The sequence below is a fragment of the Lathamus discolor genome, chromosome 15, assembly GCF_037157495.1.
Source record: "Lathamus discolor isolate bLatDis1 chromosome 15, bLatDis1.hap1, whole genome shotgun sequence".
Taxonomy (NCBI): Eukaryota; Metazoa; Chordata; class Aves; order Psittaciformes; family Psittacidae; genus Lathamus; species Lathamus discolor.
The window spans coordinates 8,120,294-8,137,126 of NC_088898.1; the positions used below are offsets into that span (position 1 = coordinate 8,120,294).

The following is a 16,833-nucleotide window of genomic DNA, read 5'->3' on the forward strand; positions in this document are numbered from 1 at the left end:
TGTTCTAGAAACAATTCATTAGGGGCCTATTATACAATGTTCTACCTGCCAAGGTTAGAAAAGAGCCTGCGTGTGTGGGGAAATCACAGCGTGAGCTGCACATGCTGGGCTTGCTGGGTTTTTTTGGTGTCTGTCTATAAATGAAGCTTTTTCTCCTTTTACAGAGTAAGTCATCTGGGGGCAGAGCCATGGAGGGGATGGGAAGCTGCAGTGGGGCTTGCTCATGGTTGTGTACCGGGAAGATGCTGCTGGTGGTGGGAAGGGGCAGGTTCGGGGTGTCACAGCCTCCTCACTGCTGTCTGCCTCCTCTCACTTTCAAACCTGAGCCAAAACCAATGGCTGGGTCCCCAGGCTCAGAGCAGTCTCTTGTTGCAGAGAGCTGATGGAGCCATGGTCCTTGGGGAGCTTATTAAGCATCATCGTGGAGAGCTTTACAGCCAGAGGCTGCCAACCCCATCCCCTGTCAGGTCTCCTGCTCGGAGATGTTCTTCCTCCTGAGCCACCCATCCCTGTGCCGTTGGGCGGCTCGGCCCCCCTGCCCGGCCATGGCCTGCATCGTTGCTTTGCAGTTGTCTTCTTCTCTCTGCAGGGAGAACAACTTCATCAAGGACTTTCCGCAGCTGGCCGATGGCCTCATGGTGATCCCGCTGCCCGTGGAGGAGCAGTGCCGCGGGGTCCTCTCCGAGCCGCTTCCCGACCTCCAGCTTCTCACCGGTACGAGCTGCCCCAATGGGGTGAGCACAGGAGCAAGAGCCCCTTTTCCCAGCCTGTATCCCAGTGTGGTCCCCAAGGGGCATCCGAACACCCAGTCTCAGGGTCCTTCATGGCATCCCTCCTGTGTGCCTGGGGCAGATGTAGTGTAGGGGCTGTGTGGGTCTGCCCTGGCATGGCAGGGCAGCATCTCCATCCCTGCGAGATGCAGGTAAGCACATCCACTGCAATACTGGGCCTGCCAGCAGCCCGGGGACACCATGGCATGGCCACCAAAGGAGGTCACCACACTTGCCCCTATCCCATTTCATGCCCCTGTATCATGTAGCAAAAGCAGCTCGTCAATGTCAGTATTAAGCATCTCTTGCAGCAGCAAGGGCTGAGCATCAGCTCTTTCCTTTGCAGGGGACATCAAGTACGACGAAGCAATGGGCTACCCCATGGTGCAGCACTGGCGGGTCAGGAGCAACCTCTACAGGGTGAAGCTCAGCTCCATCACCCTCTCTGCAGGTGAGGGTTGGTAGCATCAGCAAGATGTGATTCTGTGATTCTGTGATTCTGTGATTCTGTGATTCTGTGATTCTGTGATGCATGGGCGGGTGGGTGGTGGTCTTCTGGCCAAGGCACAGTCATGCCAAGCATTGGCTCTGCTTGTGCAGTAACTCATACCACAGGGGTGGGCAGAGAGACTTTCCTCCTTTATACATGGGGGAAACTGAGGCAGAGAGCTCAGTCCATGGGGTCAGAGCCAGGATCGAGCTAAATCACTGCAGTAAGGATTCATGACGGGGTGGCTCTGTATATGCGTATGTACAGAAAACAATGAGTTCTTGAAAGCACGTGGTTTCAGAAGGCCCCAAAGCGCTTCTAAATGTGGGTCATACGAAGCAGGGAGCCGCAGATGAAGCAGGGGGTGGGTGGGAGGATCCTGCAAACGTCAAAACATTTCAGTGCCGCGTGTTCAGAGCTACACGTTCTGTTGGGAAACGCTGGAGCGTTTTGTTGCGACCTGGAATGTTTTGCCTTTTCCTTTCAAAACAGAGGTTTTTTCATGTATATGTATTTAAAATATCAGCCTGGTTTGAAATGGAGAAAGAAAAAAGGGATCTGGTGCAGACAGAACAAAATCACCTGCTTGGAGCTGAAAAACATCTTTGGGTTCAGCTCCGAATGAATTCTTCTTGTTGCTTTATTAAACCCACCTCCTCTTTCAATAACCCAAGCAACCAGCCAGCCCCATAACCTCATTTTGGTGCCTGTAATGATGTGTTCTCTTGCAATGCGTTTTCAGTTCCACCACTGAACCAAGCCAATGATATCAGCCAGCTCTAAATGATGCCCAGGTGCTGCGTGGTGGCCTCAATGATATCTCTATAGAACAGCGAGGGTCCCTGTTCTTGTCCCGTGCCATCCATCCCCACTGTGTGCATAGGTGTTGTGGAGTCCCCTGACCCTCACACGCCCATGGTGTACCAAGTGCCATCAGCCTGTGTCCCCCTGGACTGTCTCCAGCTTTCCTAGAAGCAGTTATTGGTTGTACAGGATGCTTCCTCCAGAGATGCGGTGCAACCTGTAATAAATCCATCCTTACACCAGGAGAACACCTGGTAAAGGCCAAGCACATCCTCTGGGACAGTATCAGTGATGTGCCGGTGGCCTGAAGAAGAGGATGGAGCTGGCAGGAAGGGGTGTGCACACACATGTTCACATCCTGTAAAGGGATCTGAGAAATTACTTAGGGAGGGGGATAGTAGAAAGATGCCAGTGCCAAGGGTAAAGAATGGGTTGTGGACTCCAAGGGATCATGTAGAGCATGGAGGCAAGAGAGGAGGAGCTGCGCTTTGCCCCTACGTGGAGACTTGCATGGTTCGAGCAGGGGATCTCTGGGTCTCCCTCCATCTCTGCTGACCCCCTGCCTCCCTCCCCACAGGCTTCGCCAACATCCTGAAGATCCTGAACAAGGACAGCAGCCGGGAGGAGCTGCTCTCCTTCATCCAGCAGTTTGGCTCCCACTACATCGCGGAGGCTCTGTATGGCTCTGAGTTCAGCTGCACCATCCACTTCCCCAGCAAGAAGGTCCAGCAGCAGCTCTGGCTCCAGTACCAGAAAGGTGAGGAGCGCAGTGGGGACGAGCAGGGGTACCATTGCCAGTTGTAGTTTGTGCTGTTTTCCATCCATCACCGCCTTTCCCCTGTGCATTCACCATCACCACACTGGTTAGTGGGCACAGACAGGAGTCTTTTACCAAACTAAGTGCTCAGCAGCAGGAGATGATGGCACAAGTCTATGGGCAGCATCCCAGAGCCAGGTGAACCCATCCTGCCTGCTCCTGTCCCCCAGCTCCATCCTTTCCTGGGTGACCCACATCGCCATGTGTGCCCCCCGCACCATTGGTGCCCAGGGCTGGGTGATGGAGATGTGACATAACTGAGCTGTCTCAGGATGGCTTCATTTTATTGCTTGTGACAATGACAGTCTTTAAGGAAGTGCATTAAATCAATAGCAGACTCGTTTTGCTACACCATAAATAACGAGACACATCATTAAACAGGGCAATAAACTTCAGGACTTCGAAGTAATACAATTAGGTTATGTTTATAAAAACTCCCTTATTGCCATAGCTTTCCATTTGCCAAGTCATCTCTGTCCTCCAGGGAGTGGGGGATATTCCCTGGGTCTGACAGTTTTCCATTGGAAACATCTGTGGTGTTTCCTATGTGTGAGGGCTGATGGTGACAGAGGTCATCAAAGCACTTGCGCCTTGCCCATGAGAGTGGCCTTGGTTTGTGAAAGCCAATGGATGGAGATGTGCTCCCACCCACTGCCTCCATTGCTTTCTGCTTATTTATTCCCTCTGTATTCCCAGCACAGCTCATCTTGGAAGAGCATTTATAACACCCTGTACTCGTTTGTTTGGGTTTTAAATAGTGATAAATGAAGTTTGCCATAGCAATGCCCTGGTTTAGCAGCAGAAAGCAGCATGCAGGTGTGTTGTTTAGGTACCAGTGCTGCTGTGAAGCATTTGGGAGCACTCCCTGCCATCCCTGGGCAAACATGTCAGTGTGGAGCAGACCCGCAGTGGCTCCATGGTCCCAGCACTGTCACTGCAGATGCAGCGATTCTCCTTTTTAGTCCATGGTATGTGGCTGGCTGAGGCAGGATCCCTGGCTCCTGCAAGGAGCTGTGCCTGCCCTGTGCTGCTTGCAGGGCTGCCCCATGTGCTGGGGGCATCCGGAGCATCCTTCCCCACCACCAAAGCATCCGTGGTACCCCAGGGGGTTTGCATGTATTACCTGGACATAAGCATTCAATTTCTGACCGTGCGGTATCTGGGTATTTGGCTCCGACCTTGTTCTTTGTGCATGGCTCCATCTGTGGCTCCGGGAGCTGGTGGGCTTGGTGAGGTTGAACTTCGTGGCTGTCGGTACTGCAGAGGGGACCAGTGTTGTACTTAGCTCTTTGATGGGTGGAAAATGCTCTTGGAAGGATATCAAGGATGCCCAGGGCTCTTGCTGATATAATGAGAGATCGGTTCTGTGAACAGAGGGGAGACTGAGACGAGCTCTTAGGCAGAAGCTCTTCCCTGTGAGGGTGCGGAGGCGCTGGCACAGGGTGCCCAGAGAAGCTGTGGCTGCCCCATCCCTGGCAGTGCTCAAGGCCAGGTTGGACACAGGGGCTTGGAGCAAGCTGCTCTAGCAGAAGGTGTCCCTGCCCGTGGCAGGGGTTGGAGCTGGAGGGGCTTTAAGGTCCCTTCAGCACAAAGCAGGCTGTGATTCCATGACAGAGAAGTGTCACGGGAAACCCAGTGCTCTTTCCTGGAGAGACCCCCTGTTAGCTAAGAGAAAGAGCTTGCCATTTAGGGTAGACAGCATCTATTCCCAGCTCCTCCACCGGTTTACACTCATTTTGCCAGTGACATAAGGAGGGTCGGAATAAATAGCTCCAGCTAGACGGTTCTGGATGCCTTCTCCACTCAGAAACAGCTCTGGCCTGCCGGGCTCCCCGCTGCTAGCCAGCCCGTTCCCGAACCGCTCAGCGAGCACACATATGCATCATCTCTAATAAATACACAACCAAGGCTGGCGTAGCTGCAATTTGTTAGTGAACAAAGCAGGTCAGGAGAGGAGGAGGGAGAGAGGAGTTTTGAGCTAATTGGAAAGTCACCAAAGAGGATCAAAATTGCAGCGTGTCTGCAGCATCACACAGAATAATGTTAATGTTTTAATCAGGTTCATCAATCGCGGGGCAGCCTCAGGAGCCGGTAAAGCCACAGTCGCGGTGTCGAGCCCTAATTGAAAACACGGGCTCAAACAGGAGACCACGCGCTGGCAGCCGGGCTCCTTGTGAAGCTCTGGCTCTCTGCCGAGGCCGGAGCAGCTGGAATGCTGCGCCTGCAGCCGGCACAGGAGCCTGGGGTATGGGTCGGTGTCTGCAGAGCCAAATGGAGGAGAAAGGGATCGGGATTTCAGCAGGAAGTTGGTGTCGTCTCGCTGCCCGGACCCAGTGCCCTGTGGGGATGGTGTCGAAGCGTACAGTGTTCCCCTTCCTCCCGCAGGTAGATAAGGTGTGTGCAGGGGAGGGAGCACCTGCCCTTGTTCCTATGGAGTTTCAGGAGTAAATCCTGCAAATGAGAGAGCCACAGGGGCTGCAGCACACTGAGCACTGCGCTCTCTTCGTACAAACATCCCCCAGTGTTAGCCCGTGATCAGGCCAGCCCAAACCCCGATTTTGCTTCATGCAGAGTGATTAAAAGCCCATTTCTGGGGCTGATTCTTCTGGCTCTGTGCAGCCAAGCAATGCTTTAACTCATCAGAGTGGCCTCCAAGCAGGGACCTTGAGATCGACCCAGCCATTGATCTGTGCCACAGGAGCCTGCATCGGTTTTCTCTCCTGTCGAAGCCAGTATTTAACACTGATGGTGTCTCATTAAGCTCACACCAATTGTGTGAGCATCTTTGTTTGGCAGCTGGGGCAAACGCGATGCCCTCGGCCACCTCCTGTTGTGTGCAAGAATGTGCTGGGTCTGGCTGGGATGGAGTGAACTGGCTTTGTCACAGCCCCTGTGGTGCTGTGCTTTGGATTTGTGGCTAAACCAGTGTCGGTAACACCCCAGTGTGTTGGTTACTGCTGCTGAGCAGCATTTGCACAGTGTTCAGGCTTCCTCTGTGTCCCCACAGGGAATAGGATGTGGTGGGCAAGATGCTGGGAGAGGACAGTGCCAGGGCTGCTGACCCAAACTGGGTTATTCCACACCACCTAATGCCGTGCTCATTGAGGAAACTGGAGGTAGAGGCTGGGGCTCACCCCAGCACAGAGACTCATGAAGTGTATGGGAGGAAAGAGCAATCCCTCCATCTGGAAAACCCTCCTGCCAGGGACCACTTCATTTGCTGATAAGGGTTTATCAGAGACCTGGTTTCTCTTTGGCCCCTTGGTCCGGCTGGATGAAGAAGAGGAGGAAGGCTTGGTTAGGGAAAGGGAATTGATGCTCTGAGAGCAAAATCTGACAGCCCCAGTGGGATTTCTCCATGAGCGGTTCTAGCTTGCTTGTTCCCACTGGAGAAACCGAGCTGGGGAGCAGGGAGGGATGCTGATGGGCTGGGGATGTTCTATGCATGGGTGGAGGAGATTCGGAGGGTTTCATCACCCCGGTAAGTTGTTCAGGTCTGCAGTGAGAGAAATGTTTTCCTTGCATTTCCTGTGATTTCTAGATAGAGTTTCCTTGGCTGCAAGCCGTGTGCTCAGCGAGCTGAACTTTGAAAGTGGCTGCTGCAGATGTGAAAGATGCTCCCTCTCAGTAACAGATCATTGAGCAAAACAGTCCATGGAGAGGCTGTGCCCTGCCCACCCACCTCCCCAGTACTTCCTTCTTGTCTCTTGGACCATATGTTGTTGACTGCATTTACCTTTCAGAGGTTAAAGTTTTCATGCTTTCTTGTGGACTCAGCAATTTAGACAAAAGATCTTCATAAAATAGGAGCCATATTAATGATACAGCCCTGAGCTCTGCTAAAATAGCTGTCTATATTCTTCTGAGCAGGGTCTGTGGATCCCTTCTGTCCTCTCAAGGTCACATTCATTTCCCTTCAGGTCTGATACTGACATAACACGTTTAAAATTGAACTCATCCTTGGGGGGAACCTGTAGTTTTCATTTCCTAGAAGCAATCAGGTGCATTAAGAAAGCTGTAAGGCAAGCTTTGCATCTATTAAAGGAGTGTCATGGTTTGAGCCCAGCCGCGGCTAAGGACCACACTCATCCCCCTAAACCTTCCCCGGTGGGATGGGCCGGGGGAGTGGAAATTGGGAAAAGGTAAAACCTGTGGGTTGAGATAAGAACAGTTTAATAATTGAAATAAAGTTAATAATAACAGAACACGGAAAAGAGAGAGAGGACTAAAACCCAAGACAGACAGACGAGTGATGCACAATAGCATCGCTCCCCACCCACTGACTGAGACCCAGCCCATCCTAAGCAGCAATCAGTGTTTCCTGGCCAACTTCCCCCAGTTTCTATCCCGAGCACAATGTCCTGTGGTATGGAACATCCCTCTGGCTAGTTTGGATGGGCTGTCCTGTCTCTGCTTCCTCTCACTTCTCATGGCCCCTCCTCACTGGCAGAGCACAGGAGACTGAACAGTCCTTGATTAGAGCCAGTGCTACTGAGCAACGACTACACATGGGTGAGTTATCAGCATTACCCTCAGACTAAAGCCAAAACACAGCACTGCACCAGCTACTAGAGACTTAACTCTATCCCAGCCAAAACTAAGACAAGGAAATAGTGGCTTTCCCTTACACCTTCTTGCTCAGAAGTAAAGCGTATAGAATTTCCCTGTCCTTGAGATCCTATAACAATCACTCTATTGCCTTTGTAACAATCTTGCTTGCAGTTTATGTCATTCCATGTATTTCAAACCCTCAGATTCTGACATTTTGTTCCAAGGAGGAAAAAACAATCTCATGGTTGCCGTGAAATTTAGTTTAGTCTAAAATATGTCTGTTCAATGACCTCATGCACTGCCTATTGTAATCCAGAATTGCCAGGCAAGTCGAGCAATTAGTTGTGCAGAATGAAATAACTTTAAATCCTTGCGTAGAGTAATGACCCAGAAAAATCACTTCAGCTATACAATAGAAAAGACTCAAAACATCTGGCTTTGGTTCTACTTCCATAGCTCTGCCCCCTTTGATTAAGAACCAGGCTCTCCCCCCATCCCTTCAGAGACCTTGGCTGTTGGTTGCTGCCCAGAATGAATGTTCGCAGCGTAGTTGCTGCTACCCTAAGAAATGATAACTGCTCATGAACTAGCACCTGCATGGCAGTTGTTCTGCAAGCATCGTGTGCTTTGATAAACCAGCAACTGGTGTCTGCTAAAAGAGCCGCTTCATAACATGTGAGATGAGCCCCAGCGCTAAAATCCTTCACCCAGCACAGCAAACCCAGCTGGATGATGGGACCAGAGGAGAATCTGCACATGCTGCTGATGGACCATTTGAATGCTGAGTAGCAAATCGCTTAGTTCTCCTTTGGCTCCACCTAAACACACTGCTTCTGCTAGGGTTTATTTGCAGCATTTATCAAAAGTAGCCAGAATAATAAGTAAATCCTCCCAGCAGCCCTCCTACGTGTAGATGTGGCACTTGGGGACACGGTTTAGTGGTGGGCTTGGCAGTGCTGGGTTCATGGTTGGATTCAATGATTTTAAAGGTCTTTTCCAACCTAAATGATTCTACCAGCCCCAGCAAATGTGTCACCTCTACAGCAGGGCAGAGCTGAGGAAGAAAGCCCCTTGATGGTGAGGATGATGAGGGGGACGGATGAGGAAGCTTTCAGCCAGGTTTCCACATCCTGTTACAGAGCATTTAGTGCCAGTGAATTTGAACCAGCCCTTTCAAACATCAGGTATCACCTGCAGTGAAAAGATACTGCCCTTGTGGGAGTATCAGCATGAATTAAGGTGGAAACTCCAGTATTTGTTTATGAGGTGGGTAGGGAAGCATCAGATAAAGTTACGTGAGACCTGCCAAGGAGATCAGATATATCCTCCTAACCCGATGGCATAAAAGGAGTCTCATAGCCACTGTGTTCCCAAGTTGAATTCCCAGTGGCTGTAAAACCCAATCTGCCACCAAAGGGAGAGATAAAGTGTTTTTAATAAGAAAACGAGCCGTTTGCAATGCGCTTTTAATTGGATCAATTTCTCCTTTATTACACAATCTTTAAAGCCCAAACACATACGTACGACCAGACAAGCTCTTTCTCCAGGTAGAAAGCAGAAGCCAAACTATTTCATCACGCTCCTTAATGACTCCAGTGCATCTTGTTTGGCAAATGATCACAACATCGGAGGGGAGGGAACCAGGGTGAGAAATACAGCTCTGCAAAACCCCCTCACGGTCCCTGTTGTGTTCTAGCAGGGGATGTGTGTACCCTGCGGGAGGAACAACAGGTTTTCAGGTCCTCCTTTTACCTCTTTTCCACTTGAAAGCCAAGAGCAGACAAAGAGCTACAGGCAACACATAGCACCCCGAGGTGCCGATCGCAGTGTCCTGCCCTAGCAGTGCCTTGCAGGGTGGTGTGATTTCTCTTGGATCATCTGAGTGAGAAACAGATGACAGACGCTTTTGTTTGAACTGTGTAACCAGGAACAGGCTGGAGGAACCAACTGCTCAGTTTACTGGACCAGCTTTTCTGTCCCTTCAAGCACTCCAGGAGCTGTTATTGCTGGTAGTGTGATGTTTATTGCAAAAAAAAGAGCTTAAATAGATCCATGTGGACAGAAAATTACAGAGGTACATATTAGCATAGATAATATTGCTTCAATTATTCAGGTCCATTGTAGCTTCCTGCTTGGAGCAGTTCTTGGAAACAGGAGAAATGTTGAAAAGAGATCAGTAGGAGAGGAACTGCTATTGCTGTAACACTGGAAAAAACGCCTTGAGTTACAACGTAATTAACTGCAGAAAGGCCTGGTAATAGTTGTCATTTCCCCAAAACACACATGCAAGGTGAGATCAGCTCCCCAGACTGCTGTAAGATACCTCAGGCAACTGCCCCTCCCACCCAAAAAAAGAGAAACAGAGAATGCAAATACTGATGTGCAAGTTGGCAGCGTCAGCAAATGCAGGAGCAGCACACGAAAAGGGGAGGTGGGGGGTGTTATAGAATCATCATAGAATCCCAGACTGCTTTGTGTTGGAAGGGACCTTAAAGCTCTTCCAGCCCCAGCTCCTGCCACGGGCAGGGACCCCTTCCACTGGAGCAGCTTGCTCCAAGCCCCTGTGTCCAACCTGGCCTTGAGCACTGCCAGGGATGGGGCAGCCACAGCTTCTCTGGGCACCCTGTGCCAGCGCCTCCGCACCCTCACAGGGAAGAGCTTCTGCCTAAGAGCTCAGCTCAATCTTCCCTATTCAAGTTTAAATCCATTCCCCCTTGTCCTGTTGTAGTGCATGGAGGGTTCAGCTCCCATGGGCTCCCTCAGCAGCATCTCGCATGGGAGCGTCTTAGCTCCTGCTCCCTTCTCCGCAACCTCTTTCCATCCTGTTATAGTAAGAGAAATAGGCAGATTCCCCAATGGAGGGGCACCCCCATCAGCTAGGTGTGTGTTGTGCTGGGCCTCTTCAGTGCTTTGGCTGAGCAAAACAGGGAGAGGAAAGAAAATCCCAGTAAAATCTGCTCCTAGAACTTCTACAAACCTTGTAAGTGCCAAACAACAGGCTGGAGCTTGCAGTGCCTCTGAAGCTGATGTAACTTTGCTGTTTCATTAGGGGAAAGTATATGGGAGCTTAAAAAAAATCACTTGTTGCATCCATGTTGTAGCACAAGTAGCAAACAATTTGCTGTAGCATGGCAGCCACCATAAAATCAGCTTTTAGATTGTCTGTCATGCCCCCAAATTTGCAACTACATTGTTGATAGCAACAAATAAACACGCTGCAGTGTAACTATTATCTGTGGCAGATTAACATGCTACCACTGTGCCCTATTTAAATGCATCTTTCCTTCAATAAGCTATTCTGGGCAAGCAGCACCACACTGAGGTACACATTTATCAGCCAGGAGAGTAGCACTGTGGGGGCCTTGGTTCACACAGCTGCAGTTTTGTGCTTCATTTGGCCCAAAGCCGTGATGAACATGAACTCTGGAGCCTGCTGGTGCTGTAACAAAATGTATGTGAGGAATGTAGTGTTTTGCTGTGCAAGGAGGGAAAAAAAAAAGCAGTGCATCAGTGGATGTGGTTCCAAGTATTAAAGACAGAAAACAGCCCCCCCCTCTCCTCCTCATCTTGGCAGTGAGCAGCTTGCAGGTACAAAGTGCAGATGAGTGGAAGCCTATTGCTAAATGGGAGAGTCTGGAATGCAGAATAATGAAGTGCAGGTGAATGTACAATATGTTGCATTGAATCTTATTTACTATAGACGTATTTCCCCAGCCCTTTCCCCCCACCTCCCAATAAAGCTTTAGATACCAGACATACCTTCCAAAGCCAGTTTCCAGGATACATTTAACAATAAAACAGTAAATATCAACCATAGGTTCCCTTCCCCCTTATATTTTTTCCTCTAGCCCCCTCCCTTTTTATCCCCTACTACCTAACAGAACTCTCAGTAGTAATAAAAACCCTGTTGCCATCAGAGGGCAGTTCTGTGGCTCAGCTCAACCTCCCACGATTGCCCACTACTCACTTGATGTTGAACAGACATGGTTCACGAACGGCACCACAGGGGTGATCTCCTGAATACCCAAAACCCAGAGAGAAACCCCTCCCTCGCCAGTCTGAAAGCACAGCTCCTTCTCCACGCAGTTTAAGAGGGCTATTTCAGTTGATGCAGTGCTGCAATCAGAAATTGCTTTCCCAAGTAGTTGCCCAGACAACTGTTACCCAGTTCCTTGCGAGTTCCACAGCAAGGATTGCCTCTGGTTCTCTGAGGGAAGGTGATTTAGAGCAGTCAGTGTTTATGGCACAAAGATACAACAGTTGAAGCTGGAAGTGTAGGTGATGTGGTGTAAGGACGTGAGAAGGTTTATGGAGTGACCAGTCATTTAACAAGGAACCAATACTCCAGGATGGATCCTTTCCCTTGGCACTTGTTCTTTATTGTATGGATTTTATATATAAAACAGAAGAAGAAGCAGACCACCACCACATAAGCTATTTTGTTTCTAAACACAAAACACAACGGTCTCTATGTTGACCCCCCTTTGGTTATGGCACCATCTTCCTGAATGCTTGACACTGGTTCCTGTCAGATTGCAACGAGGCTGGAAGAATCTCTGTTTACAGACACGCCTTTAAGGGGTGGAATATCTTCTCAGGTGGTAACTGTAGATCTTAATGCAATGATCCCAACAGTCCAGAACCAGCAGCTGCCCTTTGGGAGTAATGGCAATACCAACTGGGCAGATGAGTCCTTCCCGGATTAAGATGTTATAGCCCCCTCCTTTAGGAAAATGCAGGATTTCTTTACGGCTGCTGTCAGCAACAATGAGGTCTCCCCTGGCATCCACGCACATCCCAGCTATGCACCTGAAATCCTCATTCTCAGAGAAGAAGTGGCTAATCTGGCGTCCCAGCTGCCCATCTGGGCCAACAGAGCCAATTGAAAAACCTCCTTCTAAATGGTGCTCGTACTGCCGGTTCTCCAGGTTAAGCCCTAGCCCTTGGGTAAAGTATATGGTCCCTTCAGCATCGCAGGTGACAAACTTGGGGCGCACTGCACTACATAAGCAGCTGTACTTCACTACCCCCACGCCACGGTCCACTGTGAAACACCAGAGTTTGCCTCCTTCCACATCAGTCACTACGAACTGGCCCGAAGGCAGAGCAGCGATGCCCCAGGGCTTGCTTAGCTGGCTCCGGTGACACGCCACGCAATGGCCATCCATGGTGTAGACCTTGAAAGAGTTATCGTAGCTGTCAGTCACACCTATGAGGCCGTGGCAGTTCATGGTGACAGAAAGGGGTGTCAAATTGGGTAAGTCTGCTCCAAGGAAACTCAAAACAAAGCTGTCGATTCCGCTGGGGCTCCGGCGGATCTCCTTCAGGAAGCCCTTCCGGGTAAAAACCTGGATTCGGAAGTTGCCTCTGTCTGCAACAAGCACCTCGCCCTGCAGGGTGACGTGTAGGCTGACAGGGAGGTTAAACATCCCTGGCAAGCTGCCCTTGGAGCCCATCTTCCTGATGAAGTGACACTGCTGGATGCTCGTGGCTGCTTCAGGCATCCTTGGCTTGGCTGGGGAGGAACTGGGTGTGCAGCTGGGCTCCTCTTGCACCAGGTCAGGCTCCCTGAATGATGCCGATGAGGATGCTGCAGTTTCCATGAGGGACTCCTCCACGTTAACAGTGCGGGGCTTCTTCACCACCTGCCCGATCTGCAGTGGTCCCACATGGCTCACCTTCAGGAGTTCAACCTCTTGAAGAGTCAGCTCCCTTGGAAGACTGTTTGTCAGTTCTGGTTCTTCCTCATCTGCTGCCTCCTCTAAGAGGGCTATATCTCCCTGCTTGATTTTGGCAAGGAAATAGTCACAGCGAGACATGATCTGCACTTCTGCTAAGTTCAGCAGATAGGCTTGCTCCTCCATGACCTGATTATTTACCTTCTCCACTTCTGACAAAGAGCTGGTGAAGAACTTGCGTGACCTGACCAGTTCCTCCTGGATCTTGCGCTCTTCTTTGCTGTAATCTTGCAGAACTGCTTTGTACCTAGACTGCAGGTCTCTTGAAACACCCTCCAGAGATGCTTTTCTTTTCTGCAGATCACCCATGAGCTCCCGAAGTCTGGCAAGCCTCGTCCCAAATTCCCTCCTACGCTCTTCAGCAGCCTCTTTGATCGCAACAACTCTATGTCCTTGAGGCATGTGTGATGACTCCTTGCAGGGCTCACATAAAACCAAGCTGCAGCTCTTGCAGAAGTGTCTTGGCAACCTTCTCCCACAGACCTTGCACATGAGAAGACCCACTGCTTCTCCCAGTCCAGTGGTGTCTATGATTTTCAGCACAGTCAGGTTGTCGGTCATCTGAGCTAAGCTTGTGATCCGTGTGATTTTGCTGCAGAAGGGGCACCGGATCCCATTAATGCTGTTTGCCAGGAGCTTCTCCAAGCACTGTTTGCAGATAGTGTGCCCGCAGTGTAAGAGCTTGGGTCTCAGGTGCTCCTCAGTGAAGGATTCCATGCAAATGGGGCACTCCAGGACCTCTCGGAGTGCATCCGAGTTGAGATGAGTGGCGGCAGCCATGGCTCTCCAAGGCAGCTTTACCCAGCACTAAGTCTTCTTCTCGCATCTATTCCAAGGTGCTCCAATTCTGTCCAGAGAGAAAAAAAAAAAAAGGAAATGTGATTTATGTCATCAGTTACATATACATGCAATTTCTTTCTGATTTATCACCCAACCCTGGAAAAAAAGCAGCCCAGTTAGCATTGCCACCTTTGGAAAGGATGAATTAGTCATAGCTAATCTCAGAGTAGGCAAATTCCAAACCCAACTTGCAGCTCCTGGTGTGATGAACTATTCACTCGCAAAATTTCTAAGCAGAACAGAAAGAAGTGTTAATGGCAGCAATAAGGAAGCCCAATAGATATTGATGACTGAATCATCTCCTCATGGTGCCCATCTCCTGCTGCCAAGCCTCTTGAGTTTCCGTAATTTACTGAAACCCAGAGAGATTAAACCAAGCATTCAGAATGCTGCGCATCCAAAGAGGAACCAGATGGTGCAACGCTTGAGGACATTAATTTATCACCTCTGGAGACCTGCATTCAGATGTGACATCGGGAACTAACAAAACAAATGTGGTTGCTTTACTCTTCGTTTTTTTCTAGATAGCCAAAATAAATCCTCAAGGCTTCGTAGAGTTGCCAGGAAGGGAAACTAGGAGGGATGATCTGTCAGCTTCCACTCGTTCTGGGAATGACTGTACATACTGAAAGCAAACAGTGAAGATTCGATGCCAGTGTTATTTCTTTAACCTCTGCCACGCAGCATCATGCTCCAGCATGCCAATTAAACACAGCTCCATGTGGAATGGCAGGAATTAGCACTAATGGAGCTAACAGAGGACTCCAAGCATGTGTTAATACGCATCCCAAGTGCTCATTGTTAGTTCCTGAACTTAGCTTAACTGCATAGAACGTCTCCTGGTTTCAGCCTCACAGCACTGACCTCATTCTTCCCTTCTGGTTCAGTTTTCCAGCACTCTGGTTGCCATTCAGCTTCAATCCAGGTTTCTCCACCCTCACCTCCCTCCCAGCAGGGAGCAGATCCCACTGAAGCAGCCGTTCAAAAGGAATAGAACAGGGGTCCCATCATTGTTGTTATTCACTAGACTGGGTTTCAATAGCGTTGCTGTTGCATGGCTTAGCTATTAAAAGAAAGGGGGATGGAAACGTTTCTTGTAGGGGAAGAGGAGGGGATGGAGAGAGTTAGTCTTTAAACTGCAGAGCTGGTCACAGAGGGATGTGGACAGGCAGCTTGTCCAGAGCTATGGCTGCGTGCATGGAGCATTCTCGCTTCCCTGCTGCGGGTTTGCCAGCTTCATCCTTGGGAGCATTTCCAACAGAAAAGTTCAGTTTCCCATTTGCTCAAGTGGGAGAAGGCAACTGCAACGAAGAGAAGTTCTTCATGTTCATGCCGAGAGTTACACAACTCCTTTTAGTCCCTCAGCTCACAGTCCTTTAAAGCCTGTGGAGGGGATTCAGCGGTGCAGCAGCTCTGATCCCACGCTGGGATCTGATCCCTGGCTCAATGAGTACAGGAGCAGGGACATGCTTGGCACTTGCTGCTGCTGAATGCTCTTCCCTTTTCTTCTTGGCTCCTATCTCAGCCAGGGAAGCAGAAGCCTGGGCTCTGTAGATCAGAAACCATCCTCTGAGGGACGGAGAAATCTGCATTTTAAAACTGCAACACAGGGTACCAGCTCCATTATTCTTATTTTCCTTGGAAATATGTTGGAAGACTTAGGGGAGGATGAGGGAGCAGCACAGATACCAGATATAGGGAATTACATACAACACACGTGAAATACATCAAAAACTAGCTTTAAAACAACTGTTCTCATTCAAGTATCAACGACAGAGGGGTTTTACTGAGTTCTAAGTTCGGTTTGTAGGCAGACGATTTGTCAAAGATTCTTTCCATACACTTCCTTGGCATGCCAGCACGCACCTCAGCAACATCAGGTTAACTTTACTGCTGCGCTTCCCTCTCGTGCCCCGATGGAAGTTTGTCCTATGCGTGTCCATCGTGCCATTGACGCCGAGCAGGGGCCGGGGGAAGCCTCAGCCCTGGGTCCGGCTATAACCTCGGTGCATGACACGCCGAGACAGCCTCAAAGCGATTTCTCCCTTTACTTTTCACCCACCGCGCGCTGTGAGGCGCCCCGAACTGACGGCTGGGGCCACCCCCGTTCAAACGCTCGGGGGGGGGGGGGGCAGCAGCAGGATCTGCCCCGGGGGCTCCGTCCCAGCGCTCAGGCGGGGCTCGGGGGTCACCCCTCGCCTCAGCCGCGCAGGGCGCAGCCGCACCCCCTCCACAGCCCCACCGCGGCCTCCACAAGGGCTCGGCGGGGCGGACCCACCCCGGGGCTCCCACCCCATGGAGCCGCGGCCCGGCCCCGGGGCACCGCAGGGGCGGTTGGAGGAGGAAGAGGAGGAAGAGGAGGAAGAGGAGGAAGAGGAGGAAGAGGAGGAGGAGGAGGAGGAGGAGGAGGAGGAGGAGGAAGAGGAGGGGGGGGCCCGCCCGCAGCCGCCGCCGCCGCCGCGTCCCGCCCAGCCTCCAGGGGGCGCCGCCGCGTCCCGCCCGGGGTGCTCCCTACCTGCCCGCAGCTCCCCGGGCGCGCGCGCGGCTGGCCGGCGTGCCCCGCGCACTGACGTAACGTGCGCGTCGGGACGGGACGGGACGTAACGTAACGTAACGTGCGCGGCGGGGCGCGGAGCACGACGGGAGATGGAGTCCGGAGTGGAGGCTGCGGAGCGGGGACCGGAGGGAGGAGCTGGGGAGGCCGAGGGGATGGCGGGGGGGAAGGACCGGGAGGGTAAACGGGGTAGGGAGCTCGGCGGCGGCGGCAGTGGGGCCGCAGGGTGGTTGGTGGGCCTGGGTCTGCCGCCGCCGGGGGCTGCAGTT

The 16,833-nt window shown here is 51.2% G+C and overlaps 2 protein-coding genes across 10 annotated transcripts in view; one reads left to right on the forward strand and one right to left on the reverse strand.

Moving 5' to 3' along the window:
- ASTN2 (astrotactin 2) overlaps window positions 1–16,833 on the forward strand; it is a 340,921-nt gene that overhangs the window by 221,717 nt on the left and 102,371 nt on the right. For all 6 annotated transcript variants that reach the window (XM_065695849.1, XM_065695846.1, XM_065695847.1 and 3 more), the window contains 3 exons: window positions 590–714; window positions 1,117–1,221; window positions 2,642–2,821. In XM_065695849.1, the coding sequence (XP_065551921.1) occupies window positions 590–714; window positions 1,117–1,221; window positions 2,642–2,821 (410 nt within the window). The remainder of the gene's footprint in view (window positions 1–589; window positions 715–1,116; window positions 1,222–2,641; window positions 2,822–16,833) is intronic.
- TRIM32 (tripartite motif containing 32) lies at window positions 8,895–16,587 on the reverse strand. Of its 4 annotated transcripts, none has more exons than XM_065695855.1 (2): window positions 16,526–16,587; window positions 8,895–14,017 (listed from the first exon to the last, which is right to left on the reverse strand). In XM_065695855.1, the coding sequence occupies exon 2, from the start codon at window positions 13,948–13,950 to the stop codon at window positions 12,007–12,009; it is 1,944 nt and encodes a 647-aa protein (XP_065551927.1). In that variant the 5' UTR covers window positions 13,951–14,017; window positions 16,526–16,587; the 3' UTR covers window positions 8,895–12,006. The 4 variants fall into 4 exon arrangements, with proteins under 4 accessions (XP_065551927.1, XP_065551929.1, XP_065551928.1 ...); XM_065695857.1 differs by lacking the exon at window positions 16,526–16,587 and adding an exon at window positions 16,073–16,432; XM_065695856.1 differs by lacking the exon at window positions 16,526–16,587 and adding an exon at window positions 15,877–16,062.

What these genes read in the sequence shown, in the direction of transcription:
- TRIM32 (XM_065695855.1), bottom strand. Translation starts at nt 13,950, where the DNA reads ATGGCTGCCGCCACTCATCTCAACTCGGATGCACTCCGAGAGGTCCTG.